General features: G+C 35.4%; 1 protein-coding gene across 1 annotated transcript in view; it reads right to left on the minus strand.

Moving 5' to 3' along the window:
• Positions 1–16,361, minus strand: part of NRK (Nik related kinase) — a 180,149-nt gene that overhangs the window by 102,188 nt on the left and 61,600 nt on the right. The window contains exon 3 of the mRNA XM_033113197.1: positions 1,019–1,075. Coding sequence (XP_032969088.1) covers positions 1,019–1,075 — 57 coding nt within the window. The remainder of the gene's footprint in view (positions 1–1,018; positions 1,076–16,361) is intronic.

The following is a 16,361-nucleotide window of genomic DNA, read 5'->3' on the forward strand; positions in this document are numbered from 1 at the left end:
TTTAAGTATTTAAAAAGTTAGAGAATCTAACAAGTAAATTGAATGAGGTGCAAAGTCTCTTAAGCTAAAACAAAGTATTTTGGAGAGTGTTATTCAAATAATGTTAGACTGATTATTTGAGAGTCATGGTTTGTAGGACAAAATAAATCCATAAAACCTCAAAACCCCTTGAAACTCACATTGGTTTGCAACATTTGACGTTTACTGACAAGACAAAAAGCATGCAACTCTTTAAATAGTTTCAGCAATTCACTCCCTGCACAAATTGTAAAAGAACAGTGGATGTCATTGACAACAATTCACTGAATATGTATAGCTTTCAAATACAACCTTTGAGAATTTTCCTTTAGGGTATAGCAAAATGAAAATTTTATGACCTTTGCTATATTCATGCTAATATTACTCTGAGAAAGTGAGGCAGGCACTCATGCTAAAGAAAGAGGACAGAAATCAGTACTTAGCAAATTCTATGACAATATGTTATGAACCGTGACACAACTTTATGAATGCTATCAGGAACAGTGCCAATTAAACTGTCTCAGTTGCTCATCTGTCAGAAAATACAAGAAAAGTTTGCATCTCTGACAAGTTCTTTCTTTCTACCTGTCACTGGGTATGTGATGGCCTCATTTCTCAAAAGGAATAGTTGGAGAGGGAAAAGAATATGATAGAACACAGAAAGATTAGCACAATATTAGAAGGAATTGCCTCTTTGCCATCCCTGGAAACAGATAATCAACTAGAAATAGAAATACAGATAATTTCTTTATTCTTAGAGAATACCAAAATATGTCAAACTTTCACTGTGAGTAAAGTATTTTATGGGTAAATATAAATCAAAAATAATAAAACACACTAATGATAGAAATAATACTAAATGATAAATATAATAAATCTAGATTCATATCATTATAATTACATACTAATGATTTAAAAAACAAAAAAATATTTTCTGAGCTATTTATCACAAGACCATAATCCATTAAGAGAACAGAATACAGAGATTATATAATATTACCTTACGAGCATTCATCACTTTAACAGCTGTAAATGCACCCGTCTTTTCATGGAGTCCCTGAAACACAGGATAGTAAAAAAACATCAAATGCTGGTTATATAATCAAGCAAACAGGAAGCAAAGTGAAAAACATTAAAGTTCAATAAGGTGAAACACTCTAGCCTACCATGAAATATAAAGTAGTATATAAAGAGTAAATATAAGGTATGATATAGAGAATAGAAACATTACATTATGAACATTATAAAGAAATACCAAATATTCCACTCAAAAATATCAAGCATATTTATGGAGTAAGTTTTTTTTTTCCTTTTTATTACAGTATTCTTGAAAATCAACATCACATTAATTTCAGGTGTACAACATAGTGATGTAACATTTATATACCTCATAAAGTGATAACTATGATAAGTCTAGTCACCAGGCATAGGGTACAAGTTATAAAAATATTGACTATATTCTCTATACTGTATAATACATCCCTGTGACTTATTTCTTTTATAACTAGGAATTTTAATTTTTTATTATGTTAGTTTCAGGTGTACAAAACAACATAATGATTAGACATTTACACCGCTCAAAAAGTGATAACCCCTAAGCCTACTATAACTTAAAAAAAATATATAGAGAGTCAAAAAATGTATACACATTTTAAGAAAGGAAAAACTATTAAAATTGTAATTCTCAATATATACTGATAACAAAAGATGAATACAGGTATATTATCATGGGATGTAAAGTACAACATAGGGAATATAGTCAATGGTATTGTAACAGCTACGTATATACTATGTCAGAGGGGTAGTAGACTTGGGGGAAGTTTGTACTTCTTAATCTCCTTCACCTTTTTCGCCCATCCTCCAAACCCCTTTCATTCTGGCCAACCATCAGTTTTTCTGTATCTGTGAGTCTATTTCTGTTTTGTTTTTCAGATTCCATGTATAAGTGAAATCATATGGTATCTGTCTTTCCCTGTCTATCTGAGTTATTGCAATAGCATAATACCCTCTAGGTCCATCCATGCTGTTGGAAATGGCAAGAATTCATTATTTCTTACTGCTGAGTAAGATTCCCTTGTGTATATGTACCACATCTTTCTTATCCATTCATTTATCAATGGACACTTAGGTTGCTTCCATAGCTTTGTTTTTTGTTTTGTTTTCCCCCTAGGTCAACATTAGGAATTTATTTATAGTATTTCAATATAAATTACATATATAGTATTTATATATGTTTTATATATATATATATATATATATATATATATATATATATATATATATATATATATATTTCTCTTTCATTTTAAACTTAGAGTTCATTCATTGTTTAAATAAGTCATTTTGTATTTCTGGTCCCATTACAGAGGTATCTAATTGTCCTTAGGATATTAAAGTTTGATCTTTATAAATATTCATTAGTAGAAGTTAAATGATTATTTCTAAGTAGACTGTATTTGAATACCTGTTGTTTGCTTTTTCTTTCTTTCTTTCTTTAAAATTTATTGGGGTGACAATTGTTAGTAAAATTACATAGATTTCAGGTGTACAATTCTGTATCACATCATCTATAAATCCCATTGTGTGCTCACCACCCAGAGTCAGTTCTCCTTCCATCACCATATATTTGATCCCCCTTACCCTCATCTCCCACCCCCCACACCCTCTGGTAACCACTGAACTATTGTCTGTCTTGTCTATGAGGTGTTTTTTTTCTTAGACGTTTATCATTTATATCCCTCACACTGTGGACCCCCCTCCCCCCATCCACTCTCTCTCTGACATCACACCGAGCTATCCCATTTCCATTATCTCCACTCCCAATGCTGTACTCTGCCTCTTGTAAATGTATATATACCTATATATACACATATATTATAGTTGGCATTCATTATTGTTCAGCTTCAGGTGTACAGTGCAGTGATCAGGCATCTACATCTTCCCTGAGATGGTCTCCGAAATGGGACACATGTCTATCGGATACCCTACAAAATCTTTACAACATTATTGATTATGTTCCCCAGATTAATTTTCAAAACCCCGTGGCCATCTTGTGGTTACTGGCTTCCATATCTTGACTATTGTAAATAATGCTGCCATGAACATAGAGGTGCGAGTATCTTTTCAAATTAGTGTTTTTGTTTTATTCAGATAAATACCCAGAAATGGAATTGCTGGGTTCTATGGTAGTTTACTTCAGTGAATTAATTATTTACTTATTTCTACTTATATTGGACTTTATTTTTAATTTTTTGAGGCACCTCCATATTGTTTTCCATAGTGGCTGCACCAATTTATAATCCCATCAACAGTGCACAAGTGTTCTCTTTTCTCCACATCATCACCAACACTTGTTATTTGTTGTCTTTTTAATAATAACCATTCTGACAGGAGTGAGGTGGTATCTCATTATCATGTTGATTTTAATTTCCCTGATAGTTAGTGAGGTTGAGCATCTTTTCATGTGTCTGCTGGCCATCTGTATGCTTCTTTGGAAAAATGTCTGTTCAGATACTTTGCCCAATTTTTTATCAGACTGGTTTTGTTTTATGTTGAGTTTTTAAAACGGTTTATATATTTTGAGTATTAACCCCAATAGGATGCACCATTTCCAAATATATTCCCATTGAGTACGTTGCCTTTTTGTTTTGTTGATGCTTTCCTTTGCTATGCAAATGCTTTTCAGTTTGATGTGATCCCATTTGATAATTTTTGCTTTTGTTGTTATTCTCTGAGGAGACAAAGCCAACAAAAAAAAAAAAAAAAAAAAAAAAAAAAAAAAAAAAAAAAAAACTTCTAAGGCCAATGCCAAAGAGTTTAATGCCTGTGTTTTCTTCCATGAGTTTTCTGGTTTCAGGTCTCACATTTAAGTCTTTAATCCATTTTGAGTTTATTTGCATACATGGTGCAAGAAAGTGGTGTAGTTCAATTGCTTTTTCATAGAGATGTCCAGTTTTTTTTTTTTTTTTTTTTTTTTAACATCATTTCTTGAACAGACTGTTTTTCTCCATTGCATATTCTTACCTCTTTTTCTTGTAGATTGGCCATATGAGCATGGATATATTTCTGGGTCCTCTATTCTGTTCCATTGATCTATGTGTCTGTTTCTGTAGCTTTACCATACTGCTTTATTACTATACTTGGCAGTATAATTTTAAATCAGACAACATGATACCTCCAGCTTTGTTCTTTCTCAAGATTGCTTAGGCTATTCGGAGTCTCTTGTGGTATATACAAATTTTAGGATTATTTGTTTTAGTTCTGTGAAAAAAAATGCCATTGGTATTTTGATAAGGATTGTATTTATTCTGTAGATTGCTTTGAGTAGTATTAACATTTTTTATTAAAGTATATTGGGGTGACAATTGTTAGTAACGTTTTAAGTATATTAATTCTTCCAATCTATGAACATAGTATATCCTTCCATTTATTTGTGTCGTTCTTCAATTTCTTTTATCAATATATAGTTTTCAGAGTACAGATCTTTTAGCTCCTTAGTTAAATTTAATTCTAGGTATTTTATAATTTTTGATGCAATTGTAGATAAAATTGTTTTCTTAATTTGTCTTTCTGAGAGTTCATTATTAGAGTACATAGACACAAGTGACTTCTGTATATTTTGTATCCTGTTATCCTGTGAATTTACTGAATTTGTTTATTAGTTCTAATAGTTTATTGATGGCGTCTTTAGGGTTTTCTATATATATTATCATATCATCTGCAAATAGTGACGGTTTTACTTCTTCCTTTCCAATTTGGTGCCTTTTATTTCTTTTTCTTGTGTGACTACTGTGGCTAGGACTTCCAATATGACGTTGAATAAAAGTTGTGAGAGTGGACAACCTTGTTTTTTTCCTGATCTTAGACAAAAGCTTTTAACTTTTCACTATTGAGCATGATGTTAGCTGTGATTATGTCATATATGGTATTTGTTATGTTATGTCATGTTCCCTGTATATCCACTTTGTTGAGTGTTTCTTATCATTCATGGCATTTACATGATATCAAATGCTTTCTCTGAATCTACTGAGATCATATTTTTATCCTTCATTTGCTAATGTGATGTATCATAAAGACTGATTTCTGGATATTGAACCATTCTTGCTTCCATGGAATAAATCCAACTTGATCATAGTTGATGATCCTTTTAATGTACTGTTGAATTTGATTTGTTAATATTTTGTTGTGAATTTTTGCATCTATATTCATCAGGGATATTGGACTGTGACTTTTCTTTTTTATAGTGTCTTTGTCTGATTTTGCTATCAGGGTAATGCCTCAGAATAAGCTTGAAAACATTCCTTCCTCTTTTAAATTTTTGGAAGAGTTTGAGGATATGTATTAATTCTTTTGTAAATGTTTGGTAGAATTGATCTGTGAAGACGTCTGGTCTTGGACTTCTGTTTGTTGGGAGTGTTTTTGAATAGTGATTCAATTTGATTACTTGTAATTTGTTCATATTTTCTGTTTCTTCCTGTTTCAATCTTGGAAAGTTGTATGTTTCTAGGATTTTATCCATTTCTTCTAGGTTGTCCAATTCGTTGGCATATAATTGTAGTATTCTCTTATGATCCTTTGTAGTTCTGTGTTATTGGTTGTCACTTCTCTTTCATTTATGGTCTCTCTCTCTCCGTGTCTGTGTCTGTGTCTGTGTTTCTCTCTCTCTCTCTCTCTCTCTCTCTCTCTCTCTCTCTCTCTCTCTCCCTCTCTCTCTCTCTCTCTCTCTCTCTCTCCCTCTCTCTCTCTCTCTCTCTCTCTCTCTCTCTCTCTCTCTCTCTCTCTCTCTCTCTCTCTCTCTCTTTCTCTCCTGGCTAAAGGTTTACTATTATTATTTTGCAATGGACCAGTTCTTAGTTTCATTGATCTTTTCTATTATTAGTCTCTATTTCATTTATTTCCACTCTACTCTTTATTATTTCCTTCCTTCTACTTAGTTTAGACTTTGTTCTTCTTTTCTAGTTCTTTGTGTATAAGGTTAGGTTTTTGTTTGTTTGTTTGTTTGTTTTGGTGTGTGTGTGTGTGTGTGTGTGTCAGTATGATTTTTCTTCTTCCTTGTGGTAGGCTTGTATTGGTGTAAACTTCCTTCTTAGAACTGCCTTTGTTGTGTCCTATAGATTTTGGAATACTGTGTTCCATTTTCAGTTGTCTCAAGGTATTTTTTGATTTCCTCTTTGATTTCTTAGTTGGTTGTTTAGTGTCATGTTGTTTAGACTGCATGTGTTTGTGGTTTTTTTGCTTGTTTGTTTTTTTTCCGTTTTCTTCTTTTAATTGATTTCTAGTTTCATACCATTGCGGTCGTAAAAAATACTTGACATGATTGCAGTCTTCTTAAAATGACTTATTTTGTGGCCTAAATGTGATCTATCTTGGGAAATGTTCCATGGTCACTTGAAAAGAATGTGTATTCTGCTGTTTTGGGATGGAATGTTACGTATGTTCCATTCATCTGATCCAATATGTCATTTAATTCCAATGTTTCCTTGCTGATTTTCCATGTGGATGATCTATACATTGATGCAAATGGAGGTGTGAATAGCCCCTACTATTACTGTATTACTGTCAGTCTCTCTCCCTTTATTTTTAATATTTGCTTTATGTATTTGAGTGCTCCTATGTTGAGTGCATAGATTTTTACAATTGTTATATCTTCTTGCTGGTTTGATCCCTTTATCATTATGTAATGCTCTTCTTTGTCTCATGCTATAGTCTTTGTTTTAACATCTATTTTGTCTGATATAAGTAAAGATTTATCAGGATTCTTTTCATTTCTGTTTTCATGTTATGTATTTTTTGCATTCCTTCACTTTCAGTCTGTATGTGTCTTTAGATCTGAAGTAAGTCTTTATAGATTGGATATGTATGATCTTTTTTTAAAAAATTCATCCACATTATATCTTTTAATTGTAGCATTTAGTCCATTTACATTTAAAGTGATTACTGAGAGAATACATTTATTGCTTTTTTTTTTTTTTTTTGGTCGTTTTTCTCCTGCTCTCTTCCCTTGTGATTTGATGACTTTCTTTAGTGTTGTTTGGTTTTCTTTCTTTCTATTTATTTATTTTTTTGTGTGTGTGTGTATCTATTACAGGTTTTTGGTTTCTGGTTACCATGAGACTTACATAACAACCTAGGTATACAGAACTCTATTTTAAATTCATGCTTGCTTAAGTTCAAACACATTATAAAAGCTGTAGATTCTTATTCCCCCTCCTGTTTTGTTTTTTGACATCATATTTTACATCTGTGTGTGTGTGTGTATATGTGTATCCCTTAATTAACTATTGTAGATATAGTTTTATTAGATCCACTACCTTTACTATATGTTTGACTTTAACCAGTAAAATATTTTTTTGAATATACTTTCTTATTTCTAGATTTGGCTTTTTCTGCTTAAAAAGTCCCTTTAACATTCTTTCCTTCCTCCCTCCCTTCCTCCCATCCTTTCTTCCTTCATAATTCTGATTTACTGGTGGTGAACTTTCTTAGTCTTTGCTTGTCTGGGAAACTCTATCTCTGTTTCAATCATGAAAAATAACTTTGTTGGGTAGAGTATTCTTGGTTGTAGTTTGTGTTTGTTTTTGTTTTTATCACTTTGAATATATTGTGACATACCATCTGACCTGCAAAGTTTCTGCTGAAAAATCAGGTATCTGACAATCTTACGGATGTTCCCTTATAGATAACTAGTTGTTTTGGTTTTGTTGCTTTTAAGATTCTCTCTTTAACTTTTGACAGTTTAATTAAGATGTGTCCTGGTGTGGGTTTTTTTGTGTCATCTTGTTTGCCATCTTTGATTCCAGGGCTTCGATATCTGTTTCCTTCACTAAGTTAAGAAAATTTTCAGTCATTATTCTTCAGATAAGTTTTCTGTGACTTTCTCTTTCTCCTTTCTTTCTGGGACTTGTAAAATGCATATGTTAGTACACTTGATGTTTTCCCAGACATCCTTTAAACTATCCTCAATTTTTTTTTAACTGCGAGAAATTAAATGCTGCCTTCCCTTTGGAGAGGAGGGAACCAGAGTTTGTTGCCCCAAATACACTTTTGGGATATTATTTTTTTTTTATTAAAGTTTACTGGGGAGACTAATATTAGTAAACTTACCTTTGTTTGAGGTGTACAATTCTGTAATACATGATCTATATATCACACTGTGCTAACCACCCAGAGCCAGTTCCCTTTTCGTCACCTTATATTTGATCCCTTTTACCCTCATCTACCAACCCCCTCCCCGCTTACGCTCCAGTAACCACTAAACTATTATCTGTGTCTATGAGCTATGTGTTTATTCATTTGCTTGTCTTGTCCCTTTGTTGTTTTCAGTTTCATATACCACATATCAGTGAAATCTCATGGTTCTCTGCTTTTTCTGTCTGACTTATTTCGCTTAGTATTATAACCTCAAGAACCATCCATGTTGTCACAAATGGTACTATTTCATCTTTTCTTATGGCAGAATAGTATTCCATTGTGTACATATACCACAACTTCTTTACCATTCATCTATCGAAGAACACTTTGGTCGTTTGCATGTCTTGGCCACTGTATGTAAAGCTGTAATGAATATTGGTGCACATATGTCTTTATGGATATATGTTTTCAGATTTTTTGGGTAGATACCCAGGAGAGGGATTCCCAGGTCATACGGTAATTCTATTCTTAATTTTCTGAGGAACCTCCACACTGCCTTCCACAGTGGCTGCAACCAATCTGCATTCCCACTAACAGTGTATAAGGGTTCCTTTTCTTTCACAGCCTCTCCAACACTTGTTATTATTTGTCTTGTTGGTGACAGCCATTCTAACTGGTGTGATGTAATATCTCATTGTGGTTTTTATTTGCATTTCTCTGATGATCAGTGATGTTGAACATTTTTTCATATGTCTATTTGCCATTTGTATGTCCTCTTTAGAGAAATGTCTCTTCAGGTCCTCTGCCCATTTTCTAATTGGATTGCTTGTTTCTTTGTTGTTGAATTGTATGACTTCATTCAATATTTTGGATATTAGCCCCTTCTAAGAGGTTTTGTTTGCAAAAATCATCTCCCATTTGGTTGGTTGCCTCTTTATTTTGTTGATGGTTTCTTTTGCTGTGCAGAAGCTTTTTAATTCGATATAGTGCCATTCATTTATTTTAGCTTTTACTTTCCTTCCTTTGGAGTCAAATTCATAAAGTTTTATTTGAACCCAAGATCCCTAAGATTAGTACCTATGTTTTCTTCCGTGCAGTTGACTGTTTCAGGTCGTAAGTTTAGGTCTTTAATCCATTTTAAGTTAATTTTGGTACATGGTGACATACAGCAGTCTAGTTTCATTCTTTTGCATGTGGCTTTCCAATTCTCCCAGCACCATTTATTGAACAGGCTGTCTTTTTTCCATTGTATGTTTTGGGCTTCTTTGTCAAAAATTATCTGTCCATATTTATGTGGGTTTATTTCTGGGTTCTCAATTCTATTCTATCGGTCACTGTGTCTGTTTTTCTGCCAATACTTTACTGTTTTGAATATTGTTGCAATGTAGTACAAGCTAAAGTCAGGGAGTGTGATATCTCCAGCATTGTTCTTTTTACTTAGGATTGCTTTGGTGACTTGGGGTCTTTTGTGATTGCATACAAATTTGATCATTTTTTTGTTCTATATCTTTTAAAAATGCCATTGGGATTTTGATGGGGATTGCATTAAATGCATGTATTGCTTTGGGTAATATGGCCATTTTAAGTCCGTTGATTCTTCGAATCCATGAACACAAAATGTCTTTCCATTTCTTTGTGTCTTCAATTTCTTTTAAAAATGTCTTACAGTTTTCATTGTATAGGTCTTTACTGTATTCGATTATTATTTCTAATATCTTTCTGATGGAGTCTTTAGGGTTTTCTATATATAGAATCATGCCATCTGCAAAAGTGACTATTTAATTTCTTCATTCCCAATTTGGATGCCTTTTATTTCTTTTTCTTGCTGGATTGCTCTGGCTAGGATTTCCAACTCTATGTTGAAAAGCAGGGGTGATAGGGGACAGCCCTGTCGTGTTCCTGAACATAGAGCATAGGGCTTCAGTTTTTTCACCATTAATTATGATATTAGCTGAGGGTTTGTCATATATGGCCTGTATTATGTTAAGGTATTTTCCTTCTATACCTATTTTATTAAGTGTTTTAATCACACATGGATGTTGCATTTTGTCAAACGCTTTTTCTGCATCAGTTGATATAATCATATGATTTTTGTCCTTTATTTTGTTTATGTGGTGTACAACATTGATCGATTTGCAATGGAAAAACCTTGTGCCCCTGGGATGAAACCCATTTGGTCTTAATATATAATCTTTTTAACGCATTGTTGCATTCGACTTTCTAGAATTTTGTTTAGGATTTTTGCCTCTGTATTCATCAGAGATATTCATCTGTAATTTTCTTTGTTTTTTGTTTTATCATTATCAAGTTTTGGTATCAGGGTAATGTTGGCCTCATAAAATGAGTTAGGCAGTATTGTGTCTTCTTCAGTTTTTTTAAAGCATTTGAGTAGGACAGGTATTCGGTCCTCTAAATGTTTGGTAGAATTCACTAGTGAAGCAATCTGGTCCCAGGCTTTAGCTTTTGGGAAGGTTTCCCATGACTGATTCAACTGTCTTACTGGTGATTGGTCTATTTAGATTTTCCAGTTCTTTGTGACCCAGCCTAGGAAGGTGATAGGTTTCTAAAAACATGTCCATTTCTTCTAGGTTATTGAATTTGGTGGCATATAGTCCTTTGTACCTTTCTTGGATGATCCTTTGTATTTCTGTGGCATCCGTGGTAACTCCCCCTCTTTCATATCTGATTTTGTTTATTTTTATCTTCTCTTTTTATCTTAGTGAGTCTAGCCAAAGGTTTATCAATTTTATTAATCTTTTCAAAGAACCAGCTCTTTGTTGCATTAATTATTTCTATTGTCTTTTTCTTCCCTATGTCATTTAGTTCTGCTCAGATTTTTATTATTTCCTTCCTTCTGCTGACTTTGGGTTTCATTTGTTCTTTTTCTAGTTCTTTAAGGTGTAATGTGAGCTCATTTATCTGGGATTTTCCTTGTTTTTTTTTTTTTGTTTGTTTGTTTGTTTGTTTTTTGTTTTTTTTGAGATAAGCCTGTAAGGATATAAATTTCCCTCTTAAAACTGCTTTCGCTGTATCCCAAAAATTTTGCTAGGATGTATTTTCATTCTCATTTCTTTCTATGTATCTTTTGATCTCTCCTCCTATTTCTTCTTTGATGCAGTTGTTCTTCAAAAGCATGTTGTTTAATCTCCACATATTTGTAGGTTTTCATGCTTTCTTTATGCAGTTGATGTCCAATTTCAAAGCCTTGTGATGAGAGAATATGCTTGGTATGATTTAAATCTTCTTAAATTTGCTGAGGCTAGTTCTGTGTCCCAATATATGGTCTATCCTTGAGAATGTTCCATGTAACTGGAAAAGAATGTATATAGTCTGATGTTCTAGGATGAAGTGCTCTACAAATGTCAATTATGTCCATTTCATCTAATGTGTCATTTAGGGCTATTTCTCTATTATGTTCTGTTTGGATGATATATCCATAGCTGTCAATGATGTATTTAGGTCCCCTACTATAACTGTGTTTTGTTCAATTTCTCTTATTATTTCTGTTAGTAGTTGCTTGGTATATTGGTGCTCCCTGACTGGCGGCATCAATATTGATGACTGTTATGTCTTCTTGTTGTATAGCCCTGTTATCATTATGAAATGTCCATCTTTGTCGCTTGTTACCTTTTTTATCCTGAAGTCTCTTTCATCTGATGTCAGTATAGGTACACCAGCTTTTCTCTGAATACCATTTGTTTGGGATGTCCATCGTGTCTAGAAAATAGAGAAGTTTCCACCGTTTCTATTTGAGTCTATATTTGTCCTTGTAGCTGAGATGTGTCTCTTGGAGGCACATGTGGTTAGGTTTAGTTTTTTGATCCAATCTACTATTCTGTGCCTTTTTATTGGTGATTTCAGTCCATTTACATTTAGGTAGATTATTGATATATGAGAATTTCCTATCAGTCTATCTCTGGTTTTCTAGTAGGACTGTGTCTCCATTGTTTCTTTGTCTTTTTGTTGCTGTCTATTATTTCAGTGTGGTGGTATTCTGTGATTTCCCCTCCCCGTTTCTTCTTTTATTATGTTATATATTTCAATTCTGGATTTTGAGTCACCATTAAGTTTATGTAAAAGAAAGTATATTTAGAGAATTCCATTTTCTTCAGCATACTTACTTTCTCCACTCCCTTATGCCGGTTCAGACCTTTACTCTTCCTCCTTTTATGTTTTTGATGTCACAAATTATCCCTATTTATACTGTGAGTTGATTCCTGCATTGCAGTTGCAAGTTGTCTTTTCCCTTTTTTCTTTGTTTTTTTCCTTCTTTACCCTGTATGTTATGTTTAAGTGTATAGTGTCCTATTTGTTGTAGGGGTTGCCATTTCCTGCTTCTGTCTGTCTGTTCGTAATACTACTCATGGTTTTGTATTCTTTTGCTTTTTTGTTTCAGGTCGAATAGCTTCCTTCAGTATTTCTTGTAGTGCAGGTCATGTGTTAGAAAATTACCTCAGCTTTTGTATGTCTGTAAAGGTCTTTATTCCTCCTTCTTATCTAAAAGATATCTTTGCTGATATGTTATGCTTGGCTATATTTTTTATCTTTCAATAGTTTGAATATTTGATTCCACTCCATCCTGGCTTGTAGAGTTTGTGCGGAAAAATGCTATGATAATTTAATGGGCTTTCCTTTATAGGCTACCGTCTTCTTTTCCCTGGCTGCCTTGAGGATTTTTTGTTAATTTTGACAGCTTTAATACAATGTGTTTTGGAGAAGGCCTGTTGGAATTGAGGTAATTGGGTGTTCTATTTGCTTCTCAGATTCGAGGATCCAGTTCTTTCCACAAGTTTGGGAAGTTCCCATCAACTATATGTTTGAATATACTCTCTTTTCCTTCTCCCTTTCTTCTCCTTCTGGTATGCCCATTATTCTTACATTGCTCTTTCTGATGGAGTCAGAAATTTCTTGTAGAGTTCTTTCATTTCTTTTAAGTCTCAAGTCTCTTTCTTCCTTCATCCATGTCATTTCCAGATTTCTATCTTCAATATCACTGATTCTTTCGTCCATCTGGTCAGCTCTATTACCTAAGTTGGCTATCTATTCCTTCTTCATTTCATTTGTTCAGTTCTTAATCTCCAAAAATTCTATCTGTTGCCTTTTGAAAATTTCAATCTCTTTGGTAATATATTCCTTTTGTTTTCTCATTGTGTTTCTGAGTTCACTGAACTGCCTGTCTGTGTTTTCTTGCATCTCATTGAGTTTTTTTCAGAATGCAATCTTGAATTCTCTGTCATTTAGGTCACATATTTCCATGTCTTTAAGTTCATTTTCTGGAGACTTTTCAATTTCTTTTTGAGCTGCCTTGTTACTTTGGTTATTCATGGCAATTTATGAATTATTATTTCTCTTCCTAGGTATCTACACGAGTTAGTTCTGCAACACGTTGGTAAGAAGAGTTCTTTTCTTGCTTTCCAGTAAGTGTGGATAGAATGCTTTATTTTCTTTCCAAATGCAGCCTTTATTCTCTCTCATGCTGTACTGTTATATTTTCTCTTCACTGGTCCAGCTTTTCAAACAATGGGGGGACTCCCTGGAAGGTGGGCTTCTCCTCTGTGAGCAGGTTGCCTGAGTCTCAAGGCACTGCCCCCTTGGGGGTTGTGAAAAGCTTCTGAAGTTCCTAAGCTCTTCCTGTACCAGATTCAGGGCCTGTTTGTTTGAGTGGCTGTGTTTACCCTTGCAGGGATCCACCCAGATAGGTGGGGCCATGGGCTATCTGTGTTGTGAGGGGTGGCTGTGAGCAGAAGCGGTTCCACAGGCACAACCCATCCTGCACCCAGGATTCCCTACCCTTCGCCAAAACTAGTTGGGCTGTGAGTCCATGGCTGTGGGGCTGCAGTTCTCAGAACTGCAAATACTCTGTTCTTTTGATCTGCACTACTACTGTTCTGCTTCTAGCACTGGGAGGGTGGGGTTGGGGCAAGTTCTGGGAGGGTAGGGTGGGTCAGCTAAGCTCCGTGCCTATGTCTTCCATCCTCTGTTTGGCCGTGATGGCTTAAACTGCTCTTTTCATCCTTCTTCGCTCTGTCTTTGCTCCGAGGTCTCTGTCGTGAGCAATTGGTTCATCTGTGTTACATGCGGATCCATAAAGGGGGTGCTAGCAGTCGGAATTCTTCCTTCTCCAGCAACTGGGATAGCTCTGGAATGCAGGGAGCCTGGAGCTCCAAGTTCCAGTCTGTGCCTGTCCTGAGCCCATGTGGCCCTCCTCTCTGTACTTCCTGCTTCCGTCCTCCACCACTCACTCAATTTGCCCACCTTAAATTATTTCAGTTGCGTATCTGTTAGTCTTGCCTGTCTGCTGCACAGGGAGTCTTTTGTGGAATTATTGTTGTTCATTTTGTTTCAAATTTCAGGGGAGATTTCAAGAGGCTCATCTCATACCACCATTTTTATGACATCATCCTGGGATGTTATTTTAATCTGTTTTTTTAATCCTCAATTTTGAAAATTCTGTTTTATTTTTATTTTTGCTATTCCAATTAGGTGATTTCCACTACTCAGTCTTCCACATTACTGATCTGTTTCCAGGTATGATCTAATCTGGTGTTGATTCCTTCTAGTAAAAATTCCACAGATGTTAGGTCCCCAAATTGTACAGCTAGGGACTTTAATATTTTTCATTTTAGTTATTGTATTCTTCAGTCCTGATTGTTGTTTTTGTTTTGTATTTTAATATTTTCTAACACTTTGTTGGATTTCTTACTGTGTTGATCCATTCTTTTCCTGAAATTTGTATTTTTATCATGCTCTTTATCTGGTACACTGCTTATGTCAATTTCATTTAGTTCTTTTTCTGGGTTTTTGTTTTGTCCATTTATTTGAAACATATTCCTTTGTCTCTTCATTTTATGACTCTGTTAGTTTCCATGTATTAGAAATATCAGCTACATATCCCAGTCTTAAAAGAGTGGCTTATGAAGAAGGTATCCTGTGGGAACCAGTGGTTCAATCTCCCCTTGTCACCAAAGCCAAGTGTTCTGAGGTGGCCCCTGTGTGGGTTGCGTGCAAACTCTTGTGGTTGGGCCACAGTTGCGTTGTGTGTGTACTGCTAGGTGGTGTTGGCTCCCAGGCTTACTGGCTGTGAAGCCTGTCCATGAATGTTGCAGATATTGGTGGGCAAGGCTGGTCCCTGCTCAACTGTCTAGGAGGAGGCCCAGTTATGACTCTTCTGAGCATCCTGGTGGGTGGGGCTTGCCTCACCCCTGCTATCTGTGAGGCTCTGCCTCAACTCCTGTGGGCATGGTAGTGTGTGGGGCCCAGACCCCTGGAGTAGTAGCTGCGTTGGAGAGGTGCCAGTGCTGGCTGAAGTCACCTACTGGATAGGGTATGGTGGAGGCCACTATGGAGGACTGCCAGTACTGCCTGAGCCCACCTTCTGGGTGTGGAGGGGTAAGAGCTGCATTAGCCAGAAAGGTCTTGTTAGTTGGGGGTAAGGTTCTCAGGAGAATGCTGAGGTGGGGCCACCAAGCTTAGTAAGTATAACGGAACATGTCAGAAATGGTGCCCGCCTGTGCTGAATCAGCTAAGGGAAAGGGCAGTAAAAAAGAGAAAAGAAAAAATGGCACCCACAAGCACTTTTGTCCCTGGAGATAGTTCCAACAGATTCCTGCCTATCTGGCACATGCCCTAAAATTAGTCAATATATCTTCTTCACATATGACCCAGACACTTCGAACTGCTGCCTCTTTGCTGGGACTCAGAGTGAGTGATTCTGTGTGCTCCTTTAAGAGTGGAGTCTTGGTTTCTAAACAGCCCTTTGCCTCTCTTGGACATAAGTCCTGTTGGATTTCAAATCAGATGTTATGGGGGCTTCTCTTCCCAATTCAGGTACGCCAGTCTGGGGATCCCAATGTGGGAGTCAGACATCTCGCTCCTCAGGGGGGACCTCCATGATTGTGGTATTCCTTCCATCTTGATGGTTGCCTCCCTGGGGTTGTGGGTCTTGACTGACCACATCTCTGTCCCTCTTATCTTTCTCAATATGGCTTTTTCTTCATTTCCTATTGTTGTAGAAAATCTGTCCTGCTAGTCTTCAGGCCATTTTCAGAAATAGCTGTTCTATATGTAGTTGTAATTTTGATGTGTCTGTGGGAGGAGGTGAGCTCATGATCTACCTACCCCACTAGATTGACCCCATTCTTCATTTTGCTTTTTACATTTGTATTAAATAGTGGACATAATTGGTCATTTGAAGACACTGCTTTCTTCGTACA

Source organism: Rhinolophus ferrumequinum, chromosome X (genome assembly GCF_004115265.2).
Source record: "Rhinolophus ferrumequinum isolate MPI-CBG mRhiFer1 chromosome X, mRhiFer1_v1.p, whole genome shotgun sequence".
Classification (NCBI taxonomy): domain Eukaryota; kingdom Metazoa; phylum Chordata; class Mammalia; order Chiroptera; family Rhinolophidae; genus Rhinolophus; species Rhinolophus ferrumequinum.